Here is a 13,881-nt window from a genome sequence, read left to right as displayed (position 1 = left end):
TTAATAAATTTTTTGATATACCTATATTTGATTGCCTTCAAATCTCAGCTGTATTCTAAAAAAGTTCAGCTAAAAATAGAGCTGACTTGCAATGTTTGGAACATATATCAAAAGGCATGATGGCAATACAATATATTTTTATTGAAATTGAAGTACAATTTATACGTTTATAAATAAGACACAAAGCGACAGTGCTCTTTAAAAATAGAGTAACAATATCAAAACATTGTTTAACAAGAAAAAGCAGGTTGTGACCTTTAAAAACGATCACTTCTTATAGAGAAGACATCCAATAAATACAAATATTTTGTTTACGTCTTTATCTACAAAAGAGTTTGTCCATAGATGTAAAACGATATACCTCAACATTAAGAGACAGATGTAAAGCAGAGGAGATGCATCTTTAAGAATGAACAGCTCTATACGATAAATGTAAAACCAGTTAAAAGTTTTTAGATATCTCCCACCCTGACACTGTCTTATGAAAGCGTAATAACCTTAATAGCCATAACCCTGATGATAACCATCCTGGTACCCCTCATGATAGCCATGGTGGTAACCATATCCACCGTACTCATCCTCCGGGCAGCGCATGCCTAGAGACTGCTGGATAGCCATTTCCTGTCTGCGGAGCTGCATGGAGTCGATCAAGTCATAGATGATGGCCATAGACCACATGGGGGACGGGTACCAGGACTTGACATTTCCATCTTTTCCCACCAGCAGCATGGAGAAGTATTCGGGACTGATCTGGAAATAGTTTCTAATGTCCCTTACTAGAGTGGCAGAAATGCCCTCGCGCTCCACCGTTGCACTTCCTGAAACACATAAACGTGCGTGTCAAAAAAAACAGGTGTGCAGCTGCACATAAACAATATATGGTGGATATACAGAAAATTGTGCCTTTTGTTCACCACAAATGACTTGGCACTGATTAATGGGATACTAAACTTCACATTATTTGATAGATTTGAGTTCAGCGTGTAATGCAAAATAATTTTATTATAAAATGTTTGTTTTAGCTGAGCCAATGTGCATGTCATCATTCATCATTAGTGCAATTTAATAGGTTATATAAAACATAATTATACCTAAAATTAGCTTTTACTGAAATTAAAAAAATCTTGCTTTCACCGTCCACAGTTTTCTTTTTCTGAAGTGCTTAATGCACTTTCTAAGAGAATACTGAATTAGTTTTTATCCTCTTTTCAAGCCTGTTAAATCTTCTGCCACCTTTAAGGGAGTTTATTAAACATTTAATTTTGTTTCCACTTACACTGACTTTGTCAAACTTGACAGTTAAAGTTGGTATAAAGTATAGTTAGTATATAGTTAAATAGTTATTGTTCAAAAGTTAGGGGTCTGTGAGATTGTTTTATGTAAAAGTACAGTAATAAACCGTAATATTACCATGGAAAAATTCTTGGATTTTTGGGAAACTTTTGAACTGCCGAAATAAATCAATCAATACAAAATTAAATAGAAATTCTAGAAGTTCTATCTTTCCACCATCTTTCCATCCTTTAGCAAAACTCATATATGCACATCTGACTTTGAGTAAAGGGCTTTTTAACATACATAATATTACAAAAATCTCTGATGGAACATTTTCATAGAAACCAGATTTATTTTTATAAAACCAACATGTTTTGTCAGTTATTGACTTTGCTTTTATCTTACATATGGGTCCTGCCATGAAGTCTTCAATGTCAGCACTCTAAATACAGCTTCACTTTTTGATCTTAATGCATCAGACAGACTGCTGATGCAGTCTTTCACACAGGAGCCTCGGTGCCAGTGAACGCAACACTGTCTGAAGTTTCAACATTGATGGAAAATATGTAAACACCTGAGTCCTTTTTCATTTCGGTCCTGCAAAATATAATTCCTGTGAGAACTGTCTGGTCATTTCTGAGCCCGGCTGGAGCTGGAGAGGCTGACTCATCCAGGGAGGGGCCTGAAACCAGAGGCTACTGGCTGCTTTTGACACCTAAAAAAGCAGCCAGTGTCAACACAACACCACCGCATCTAACATAACGTGCTGATTAACCCTTAACTCACTAAACACCTGACTGTTCGGAGGTATATTTTCATCTAGACTTTTCTTTAGAATTTGTTTACTACAAGTGCAAAACAATATGTTTTATATGTTTCCTAAGACCACATTAAGTAAGCATCTGATTTCTCTGCTGCTTTTAAAAACCATTGCTACACGTGTTTACATACCTGTAAAAAGGTCTTCTTGCACCTCAAAGTCTAAACCACATTTTACTGTAGGAGTTTACTGGTAAGTGTAATTTCCCAAAAGTGTGTTTTTTTTTTTGTTTGTTTGTTTTTTTCTAGTGTTTCAGCATCTGTGGTCTTACCATTGATTGGGTAAAGCTCCAACACTCCTCCCATGTCTATCAGTTCTGTTCCCACCAGCTTCAGTACTGATACGTGGCGAAGACCTGCAAATCAACCGAGACAGAAAGATTTTTTTCTCAAATCTGAATTTCAAGCCTGAGTTTTTAAATGTTTGCATGTTTGCAGCTTACAGATTGTTGGTAATGGAATATGTGTGGGATGTATTAATAAACAAAGCTGTTTCTCAAGACATTTAAGTCTGACTTGGACAGCGATATTCAAACCTTAACGTTAGTTTAAATGGAGGAGAAAGCATTTTTTTTTTTTGGTTCATGTCTGTCAAACACTGTAATTGTTCTAAGATCTTTCCCTGGTCACATTCTGCCACATAATTATTATTTTTTATAGAGCTGAGTAAAGACGTCAGTTTGTATGCAAATTTTCTAAGAGCTCCCTCTGGTAATTTCTGAATGTTTTTTGGAATAGCAGTTTAGAATTTATGAGTAAATTAAAGTATGTGGTTAACATTATTTCAGGAGACTTTCACATTTTGTTCCACAACATAAATTACTCACAGTCATACATCAAGTGTGAATCCTGTAGCCTCAGGTTTCTAAACCGAAGTTGTTAATTGCTATTAACTAGTTTATTCACAACTAGCAACATCTCTTAATGATTTCCAAAGGCATTTGATTGTGGAATTTGACTAAGGCTACACTTCACTATTAGCTGTTCCAGGTGTGGTGACTGGATGGGGTCAAAACTTTGACCAACAGGTATGAAATTGGCTAGCAAAAAATGTCAATAAAGTTCAACTAGTCTATGCAGAGCTATATAATCCATTAAAGATGGATGCTGAATAGTTAGTTCATTATAGTTAATTACATTAAGTTATGTGCTTGTCAGGATTTCTGGGAAAGAGACAAAATGGCAAACATCCACTGCTGTTGTTTCAAGCTTATTTTCTGGGAACATTTCTGAATGTAAGTATCATCACAAATACACATTGTTCTTATCAAGAAAAATTCCACATCCATTACTCAATGGAGTTTATGAGAGCTGGCTTAGTCTGAACTACAGTAACAATAATCTGGTTTCAATCTTCACTGAGTGACAAGAGAAAATCAATGCAAGATATTATCTTGGCAAACTTGAGACATGAGAATGAAACATATGCAAACCCCTCTAGATTCTAGAATAAGAATGTCCTCCCCAATAATGCAATGTGTATTTATGTGCAATAATGTTATTTGGCATTTTTATCCAAATTCTCCTTCAGTGACATCCGAAGGTTTAGTTATTGTTATTCTTACCCAGGTTACATGCCTGGCTGTTTAGTGAATATAGCTGTTGCTGATAGGCCCATTCCTCATCATTTGGTGCAGATATAACAAACAACCTGCGTCTCCAGCGGAACCTAAAATCGAGTAGCCCAAAATCATTAGAACAGTACATTACTACAAAGATTCCCTGCAATGAATCTTTTCATTAGAAAATGATTATGAACTACCTGGAAAGAAAGTTCTCCAACGATCTTGGCTTGTCTTCTTTTTTACACGTCACCCCATCACGTTTCTGTTGCTCCATCTCTCTGATGCGTGATGAAAACGTGTCGATGTAATCAAACACAGCCTTCATCGCAATTGGCACCTCATAATATTGCTGAAAATAAAAAGATACACAAAACAAGCTTTCATAGAGGGTTAGAAACCAAGTATCTTCACTATTAAGGGGATTTTCTTAATAGGTTTTGAGCAGCCAAGAATGCCAAACCCAAAATTATGTGTCAAATCAACAGAGCTGTGAAGAATTCTAGACATTTTTCTGCAAACCACAACAAATCTGCTGTTCAAGCAAGAATGCAATCCAAAACGCAATGTCCAATATCACGATTCTTTTGACTTTGCAGTTGTAATTTTTTATTATTATTATCTTATTTCTTTATGCAAATTCAACACTATAAGTGTAAATGCTTTATTTGCTATGCATTTGATTTATTTTATAGTAACCATTACTTCGAACCCAGTTAATGAAGGCATACATAATTCAATTAATATGGATGTTAAAACGTGTCCTTAAAAGTCTCATTTACAGGGACGGTGATGATTCCTGTTTATTTGTGGGCAGTTTATTTATTAACATAGTCAGTTGCGTCGACATTCAACTCCCACAATTCAGTTCAAACACTTCATACCCATAATTAACCAAGTATTCGTGGGTGTCTGACTGGCTACGGTTCTGAGGATTTTCAATAGATTTTACTGTCTATCCGCTGCCTGACTGCACAGTGGCTTCTTTGTGTATTCCAGCTGTCTGCAAACAGGACTCGGCTTTGCACTGGCACACCTCACGTACGCCTGAAAAGTACCGTGGAAGAAGCGAGCTTTAAAGCGGTGAAAATGTTATATGTGCCAAGTTACGTGTCTTTTACCTTGGCTTTCATGTCCAGATCTGTCAGGACCATGTAGAAATCACTGTAGGTCATTCCGTACTCCTTCCTCAGCTCTGTGATGAGATCCTGGTTCTCCAAATCCTCCTGTTTCAGACCTTTCATGGGCTTGTCATTCTCTGCAAAGACGCCACACAAAATCCCACAGACTGATCAACCAACCAGAGAGATAAATACAGAAGATTACAGATGGCTCCACAGTCTGCTAGTTTTGTTTTGACTGCAGTTCAAAGAGACATGCGTGTCTTTCATAACATGCAGAACCCAGGGCGACCCCTCCAGTGGGGTCAACGCTGGTAGAACTCGGGACAGTGAGGCTCTCGAATATACGAAGAGCTCAATGCTGTTCTGCTGTTTGTCTAAATGGAAAATCACCAGACATGCTGTCTTTTAATGAAGTGCTGCAGGGCCTTAGGGAAGGCAGCTCTGTGTGTTTATTCTGGGAACATGGCTTCCTTTGCTATACAAGAGACAGATAAAAACAGAGCAACTCATGTGAAAGACCCTCTTTGCTCTGTGGAAACTCTGTGGGTGCGTGAGACAGCACGGGAAGACGCGGCCAACCCAAAGTATTTGTTTTCCTTTCCGCAAAATCCAAAGAATTTCTCGCTCTGATTTCCAGTGGACAACAAAACAGACTGTTTAAGGCACTCCACTTTCAGCACGGGAGGTGAACTACAATTAAAAACCAATCAAAGCAGAGGCGGAATGCTTTTTCTCCCTCTAAACATGTGGTTTTCTTTAAATAAGATCTTTATTTATCTCTCAAGGCCAGAATATATAATAAGGAGGCTTTAGGCTCATGTACTACTTGACTAGCACTATATAAACAACAACTAGGAATCTGAATATAAAACAAATAAATACAATTTCTAAATAATAAGGATAAACTGAAATCCCCTCTCTGTGGAGTTACATCATAAGAATTACAAACGGAAAATGAGAGATTAGGTTTAGCCTCAGCAACGCTCCTAATTATATATGCCTACCATAGCCACAGCACAGGACCTTTAATTGTGGTTTAAGAACCGTTGATCATACAGTCAGTCATGTTTCCTTTTCTAGTACCTCTGATGCTACACTAGAACCAGTCACAGTGAGCTGGCAGGCTATAAATGCTCAGAATGTGCCAGGCAGATATATGCCTTCATAAAGAGCCTTATGTGTTCACTTAGCTCTCTTTTTTTATTGAGAGATGTTTATGAGCACCTGTTTTGCTTCCATTTTCCCATCCTGTGGCAGTGAGAGGGACCCCTTGCACAGAGCTATTTGACGCAGACCAGACTGATGAGTATATGGAATAAAAGTCAAAGCATTGACTCATTCAGACGTAGGATGGATGATGACGATGTCATTGTTAAACCCTTTCAAAGCATTTCGCTTCTAGAATCTAACTGTGTGACATCTGTTAAATTAACAACCAGGGTTGTGCAAAATTTTTAATTAAAGAATTAGCTTACTTTCAAATGATGAGTTGAGTTGGAACTATCTGTCTATCTAGCTACACTATATGAACAAAGTATTGGGACACCCCCTTCTAATCTTAATGTTTAGGTATATAATGGTATTCTAGGGAATTGTGTGCTTCTAATTTTATAGCAAAAGTTTGGACAGGACCTTTTTCTATCTAAACATGAAAAAAATTAAACTATTGATTCAGTCAGTGTATTTATGTAAATGCAGACCTTGATCCAAAAACTCATCACCAAACATCAATGTCTTTTACATAAACTATATGGACAAAAGTATTGGGACATCCCCCTTCTTTTATTTCCATGTCTGTTCCAACAGTTTTGGAAGTGTCTAAAATATATACAAGTGATTGGTGTTTGGTGACAAGTTTTTGGCTCAAGGTTTGCGTTTAAAGTCATAATAGAGGTGTTCAGCTGGGATTATGACTTGGCTTTCTGCAGACCAGTCAAGTTCTTCCACACTGACTGAATCAATCATTTCTTTTTGAACGTTGTCTTATACACAGAGGCATTGTCATTTTAGAATAGAAAAGGGTCCTGTCCAAACTGTTGCTATAAAATTAGACGCACACAATTCCCTACTATATTATTATATGCTTTAACATTTGTACTCATATAAATTACTAAAGTAGTCAAACCTGTTCATTAGAAGGGGTATTGTCCCAATACTTTTGTCCATATAGTGTATCTATAAGGCCTTTAAACCTCTTTAAATGTCATTCATAATTCCAAATACACACAACCCTGGTAAAAACAGATAGGTAGGAAGCATTCAAAGCTAAATTTCAGGTAAAAATCTGGTCTTGATTATCTTAGCATGTCTGAGGGAGTGAGCTATTTGAATGACTCCAACAATACTCAGTGTTTTTGAATTCAAGCCATAGACGTCCCTGCTTGTGGAGCAGTTCCACAACAACACTGACAATGAAGAAATTGTAAGAATGTAGATTGTTGTATGCTTTACCAATCTACCCACCCTGCAAAACTGTCTGATCTGTCCAGATCTGACTGCTGTTTCTGAGCTAAAACTCTCCAGTCAGAATATCAGCTACAAAGAAAACAGACATTTTCCCCATGTCTTGGATAATGAGCTAGAGAGAATAACGTGCCAGGACAGACTCTCTGCACTCCTGCATTTGATTCATCTAGCAGCATTCCGTGACACTTGAACAAGTACCATTCACTCCATTCCCAGACCAAACTTTAAGATCCTTTGCTGTGAGGTTCTGTGTCATATGAGGTCATAATCTGGAAAAGTGCTTCCCTAACTTACAAGTGAGTGCCAACAGTTGGATAAAAGGCGCTTTTTGTTTGGCACATTAAAAGCCCTTAATCTCCAGCAAAGGAAAATTTCTTGTGTTTATCATATCCATCTTCAGCCTAATCATTCATAGTTCCATGTCACAACTAGTAAAGCTCTCAAAGAACAGGAAACAGTTGTTCTTTTTCATGAACGTTGCGGAATTTTATGATGGGTGAGTTCAATTCGGCTCAGTGGGAATGGATGGAATGCTTTGACCGGAACTTCCATAACCTGGGTTTAAATGTCCATATGTCAAAACATGACATGGATTCTCAGCAGTGCTCAGGAAGTGTTTAAAAATGAGCAAAGCAAAACATAGGAAAGGATAACAGGAAAAAGCAGGCAGTGATGAAAACAAATTCTCCTATCGGTTTTAAAGTTTTTTTATGCTTTTTTGATGGTTATTATATAGTATATATTTGATATATGCACATATATATATTTTTCTAACGAGATGAATGTGGCTTACCAAGTTGGTAATGATCTATTTTCATGGTGCTATTTGTAAGCATGCCGAAGATGGTGATGATGGAAACCTTCCTGATGGCCATCTCACACACATGTTCCAAGTATTCATCCCTTTGCTGAACATACATGGTGTTCTCCTCTGTTGGAGAGGTGATCAACTGAAGTGAAGAGTTTGTAACAGAAGAACAGTTAATAAAACATTACAGAAATCCACATTTCTTAATCAGACTACTTACAAAGCTACTCACAATTAGTCTTCTTTTGCTTTCAAAATAGTCCAGAAAGGTTGCCAGAGTTCCTTTAGGTGGCGGAGGGGGCGGCGGTGGTCTTTTTGTTGGTTTCTGATACTCTTCTTTCTCATGGATCTTTGATTCTTTCTTTCCATTTTTCTTACCACCCTTTCCCCTCCTCTCCGACTTGTCCTTCTTGTCCTTTTTCTTCTTTTTATCCGCCCTGCCCTTGCCTTTCTTGGCAGGCAAAATTTCTTCCTCCTTCTCTTCGGGATAGATGTTGGTGGGCTCACCTACATCATATTTCTCTTCATATGCATTGCTAATTTCCTTATCGCCATTTTTTTTCCTTGTAGGCTTAACTTTAGGCGGTTTGTGTTGTGTAGGTATAATGCTGGAATGTTTGTGGTTGTATTCTTTTTTATCAGTGTGGTTGTCCCTGTATTTTGCTGTGTCAGCTTTGGTGTAGACGGGAAGGGTTGTGGGTGAGGTTGTCTGGTGTCTGTCTCTACGGTTGTAATAGTAAGGCTCAGTGGTGGTCTTGTGTGCTGGGATCCATTGAGGGGTAGTATGAGCTCTCGTCGTCCTTGGAGTGGTGGTGGTCCGTGTTGTGGTTGTGGTCGGCCGTGTTGTTGTCGTCGTTGTAGTGGTGGATCGGGTTGTAGTTGGGGGACGTGTGGTGGTGGTAGTTGCTTTGGTGGTGGTGGTAGTGGTCGTTGGTCTCGTTGGAGTTGGAGTAGTTGTTGTTGTCGGTCTTCGAATGGGTTTCCGCACCTCTTTTCTCCTCTCCGTTGGTGGGTTCACTTGGGGGTCAGTGCTGGGGACACCCTCGACCACCTGCCCCTCCACCCCAGCTCCTTTACACTTCTGGACAAAGCCTTTCTGCCTGACTTTCTCCATTTTGCGAATGGGCGACTGGTCGATAACTTCATACATCGCTTCCAGTCTGACAGGGTATGGGTAGCGTTCTTCTACCTGAAGCGTCTTCTTAAGAAGGACCATACCAAACTTTCCTTTTTCTAATTTGAGAAAGTTCATGAGCCTAGGAATAATAGTTGTATCTAATGGCTCCTCCATCACCTTGCCTTCATTAGTAATGCGTCTTATTTTCCCACCCAATTCCCCTTCCTGGTGGAACATGACAATCTGATGCACGTGCCGCTCTGCTAATTCACAGTAAACATCAGGTTTGAGAAGACTCATCATCAATCTGAAGTAGCCATCAGAGTCGTGAGGTGCAGAAATAACCAGCAGGCGGTTTTTCCCTGCAAATGACGCCAGTAAGTTTGGAGAACCAGCGCTGCTTGGCATGCGGAATACTCTGGCCCTGGCTCCAGGTGTTCCATCATCTTGCTGGATTGGGTTCCTAGACTCACCCTGTGCTGGTCTCGTTTGTGCCAAGTCCTTTCTGGATTGGACGTTCCTGGTAACGTTTATACCTTCATCTCCCTGCATCTGCTGGCGTCTCTCATTAATCCATGAAGGAGAACGTGTTTTCACGTAACCTTGTCGTGATTTGTTTTGTTTTGCTCGTCTTAAGGAAATCAGTCTGAGTTTGGCTTGTTTATCGGTCGGGCTGCTCTCTGACATGTAAACAGCCCATGTCAACAGACACAAAACACCGAAACCAAAAATGTACCTTCCCCTCATATTTGAAAACTTTAATAACACTTAAGTCAGTAGAGAGATGCAATCCAGTAAAGCGTCATAAGATCCAATTTATTTTTTTAGAAGTGTTTATAATTCTGATGCTCAATGCAGAACAAGGCAAAAGTTATTTAAAACCATAGTTGGGTACTTAACAAACAAAGAAAATAATTTTCTTAAAAAAAAAGAAGACAAAATCGGTCAAGTTAAATCGACCTTGGTTTTACCTGTAACTGCGTCTAGGAAACATTTCTTGAACAAGCAGCGCGCGATCTGGTTGGATCAGTGCAATAGGTATTTACCGCTACCCTGCGCCAGATTTTCTCATCTCATCATTCCTGTATTAAAATGCATACAATCCCTTAATCATCTGGAAATAGATACCAAGAAGTAAATCTCCGGTCCTCAGTCAGTCTCGAGAAGTTTGACACATGCCACTTCAACACAATGCACGTTGCGAAAAATGAGAAAAAAAGTCAGAAATACTTCCAAAAGTTTGGTAAACTCTCTGTGCGTCTCCTTATCACTGGAAGCTTTCCCAGACATGTCAGAAAGCAACAGCACAGCAGCCTCCGTATCCTCTGACGAGCGCACAGGACCAACCCATGCAGCTGAGGGGTGCCAGTGCGCGGAGATTTACTCCTGCAATCAGAGTGAAGCGTAAATCCGGCAAATCCTTGAATGAAAAGACCCGTTTCATAAATATAAAGAGAGCAATATTTATGAATAAAAAATTTAGAAAGTGCAATATTATGAAGACAACATGTTGTTTCTAAAATGAGGAAACTTGTTTTTTCTTTTTTTCACTGCTCTTTAAAGCCAAAGAAAATTATTTAAATATTATATTGAAAATGGTTTGTATTAAATGTTGGCTATGAATATTTTCCCCTACCCGAAGAGAAACATTTTCAGTAAATATAGTTTCTAAATAGTTTTAAAGAAAATGCCTGAAAAGCAAGCTAAAGGCAACAATGGCGATAAGAAACTAAATAGAATGGTACAAGAAAACAAACATTGAAAATATCCTTTGATTGAGATATATAGACAGTCTCTTAAATTGCTGAACATAAGAAGTTTATTTTTTTAATGGACTGAAAGTTGACACAAATATACAACAACTGGCAACCCACAGAAATATCATGAAAAGCAGTAAGACTCTGGTAACCTATGAAGGGGTCATATTTCATTCAGAAAAAAGAAAATAGATTTAATGCAAATCTAAACAGAATTAGGATCACTCCATCATCTATTTATTTTAGAATATTTTATAACACAGTTTTTACTCTGTTCAGCATGTTCAGACTACAAGACACTTTTGTCATCACATTTGAATAAAACATCACATATTTTTGACTAACCAGTCATAGAACTTAATTAGTTAATAATAACTTAATTAGTATACATAATTAGACATAAAGAGACTATTATACTTAATTAGTTAAATAATGTTTATTTTTAAGCATTGAGGATAATTAGGTAAAACACTTGAAATAAACAATTCAGATGGACTTCAATAATGGAACTGTGTAATGCGAAATCAAAAATCACACGTAGGCTATCACACATATGTATACTCAGCACATGTTTGGCTCTGGTCCTTAAAACAGCCCCAAACTCAGATGATGTAACTGGATAACAGCTGCTGAGCAGAATCCAGGGGGTGTGTGACTGTGGAACAGCTCAGCCTGAAAGATAATATAGTGTATATACAATCATATACTGTACCTGATACAGGTTAAAATATTAAACCCCCAAATTCTTCTCAGCATTTGTTTTTCTAGTTACATTATGTTTCTGATAATTATGCCTCTTGTAAAAGTGAAACTCAATTATTTTAGGCATTGGTTGGTCTAAAAGTCTAGTGCACACATTCCATTCCAAAGGCAAAGTTACTTTCTAGTCTCAACTGATTTGATAACATCTGAATGTATGGAATGATCCACATCTGGCTCTTTTTAAAAGCCCAGGGTCTTTCTTACCTGTTACTTTTGTTTTTTACTTTATTAACAGATGCCTCTGAGCAGCCCACAATCCTCTATTCCCCTTCATGCTCGCTTCCTGACACATGTGGGTCTTAACACAGTACATCAGTCTGTAATTAAATCCATTCGCGTAAACAGCTACGAAAGATCATCACATCATATAAACAAACCCCTTTAAATGATGAGAATCTCGGAAACATGTAATTAAACTTAGAAACTATAACACTTGACATCTTTATGCCAGTATTAGGCATTTAGCAGGCTCAGATGGAATCAGCAGACCTTTCACACATTTTCTGCACTGATATGGAGGAAAATCTGTGGTGTGGAACTGTGAGAAATGGACAAAAACCTAAAACTGAACATTCAAAGGGATTAAATAACGAACATGCAATGGGGTGGAGGATGTGTGCGACTTTGTAAATGATAACCATACAAATTTTTGGAATATTTTGAGGATTTCTACAGACACAGATTGAGCTGAGGCATAGATTAAAACAATTAAACCAGACACTGAAGAATCATATTTCTTTTAAGACATCGAAATCAAAATAACTAAAAAGCAGACAACAAAAATTAAGGATATGAGGATTGTAAGCTAAAATTCATCCAACATCCAGATCCTGATACAAGGATACACTGGCAATGTTCCTTCAGTTCTACAGAACTGTAATTGGAAATTGCAGTAATGGAGTCCAAAACCCACAGTCCCCTGTTATTAGGTTTGATAGAAGAGAGTAGATGCAGCGAGGTTGAAAATAGAATGGACAAAAGCCATTAAATTAACCATGTGAGGAGTGGTGTCCACTAGCGTTTGCAGATGTTTTAAACTTTTTTTTTTTAAGATTGAGCTTATATTGTATTATCATTTCTGGTCATTGAATATGATTGGTCTAGCAGCATTTAGCAGTTCAATAGAACTGTCTTTATGAGTGATTCGTTTAACTTTAAACTCATCTGATTGATTCAGCAGCACCTATTTATTAAAGAACAAAACAATTGGCTGAGTTGACTTGTCTGAATGAATCACTGAATCTTTTATTCCACCGATTTGATCAATCACAAAAACATTCAGGGACAAAACAACACACTTGCTTAAAGCTGAATCACACAGCTGTGCGTACATAGCCATCAAGCTCTCTGCCATACTGGATGAATAACTAAAATGATTAAGAATATTAAAATGACCTTTTTCCTTGGTGTATAACACTGCATAGGCTACTGAGCTCAGTTTAGTTCAACACACCAACTGCTCAGTAACATATAAAGTACAATATTAATGTCACAGACATGTAGAAATATGCTCTCAGTCTATATGCCAACAATGAAAGTGTATGTGTGGACACAGACCTCTACAGAATGCCTAATGCAATTTGCTCAAACCTCACCCATGAACTCACAGTCCTCTTTCAGCCTAATACACAGCCGCTCTTGTTCCCGAATGTGGAGTCTTTATTATAAACTTGAAGGGAAAGGTAATGTATGTCATCAAATTTAAATTGATTAAGTACAGAAGCATTAAACAAGCAATAAAAATGACCCAGACTAGATCCAAATATAGACTGCTTTGATTAGCAATCTCTTCTACTTTCCATAAGGAGCCATATTTTAATTTTTAATAATGTTAGGAGCATTTAATACACAACACTGCAAGCTTTATTTTTATGGAACCGCTTGCTAGTAAAAGGCTTGATAATATGATTGGCCCTGCTACCAAGTAAAGAGCAAAAGCTACTGGTAAATGAGCCATGAAACAGCCCAGTGTCTTGGCACGTGTTGAATAGCTGAGAACAGCATTAAAACTAGCCATTTAGTTCGTCTTTATAAAAATAAATGGCCTGAGCAATGCTTCAGATCCAATGTGCCATAGTTTTCTGGCACACTACTGTATCACTTACACACAGAATGAGTAGCTACCTGTATATTTAAAAATGAATGTCTGAAATCCACCCACACTATAAGACAAAACACCATAAAAAGTAAA

General features: G+C 37.8%; 1 protein-coding gene across 1 annotated transcript; it reads right to left on the bottom strand.

Annotated features, from left to right (window-relative positions):
* Positions 1-122: 122 nt before the first annotated feature.
* On the bottom strand, positions 123-10,489 carry ccdc80 (coiled-coil domain containing 80). The gene is made up of 7 exons (XM_059500248.1): positions 8,287-10,489; positions 8,040-8,196; positions 4,778-4,914; positions 3,857-4,008; positions 3,660-3,763; positions 2,367-2,450; positions 123-818 (listed from the first exon to the last, which is right to left on the bottom strand). The coding sequence occupies exons 1-7, from the start codon at positions 9,916-9,918 to the stop codon at positions 499-501; spliced, it is 2,586 nt and encodes an 861-aa protein (XP_059356231.1). The 5' UTR covers positions 9,919-10,489; the 3' UTR covers positions 123-498.
* Positions 10,490-13,881: the final 3,392 nt, after the last annotated feature.

The sequence above is a fragment of the Carassius carassius genome, chromosome 19 (assembly GCF_963082965.1).
Source record: "Carassius carassius chromosome 19, fCarCar2.1, whole genome shotgun sequence".
Taxonomy (NCBI): Eukaryota; Metazoa; Chordata; class Actinopteri; order Cypriniformes; family Cyprinidae; genus Carassius; species Carassius carassius.
The sequence above is the reverse complement of the archived record's forward strand: the minus strand, read 5'-3'. Positions and strand labels throughout refer to the sequence as shown.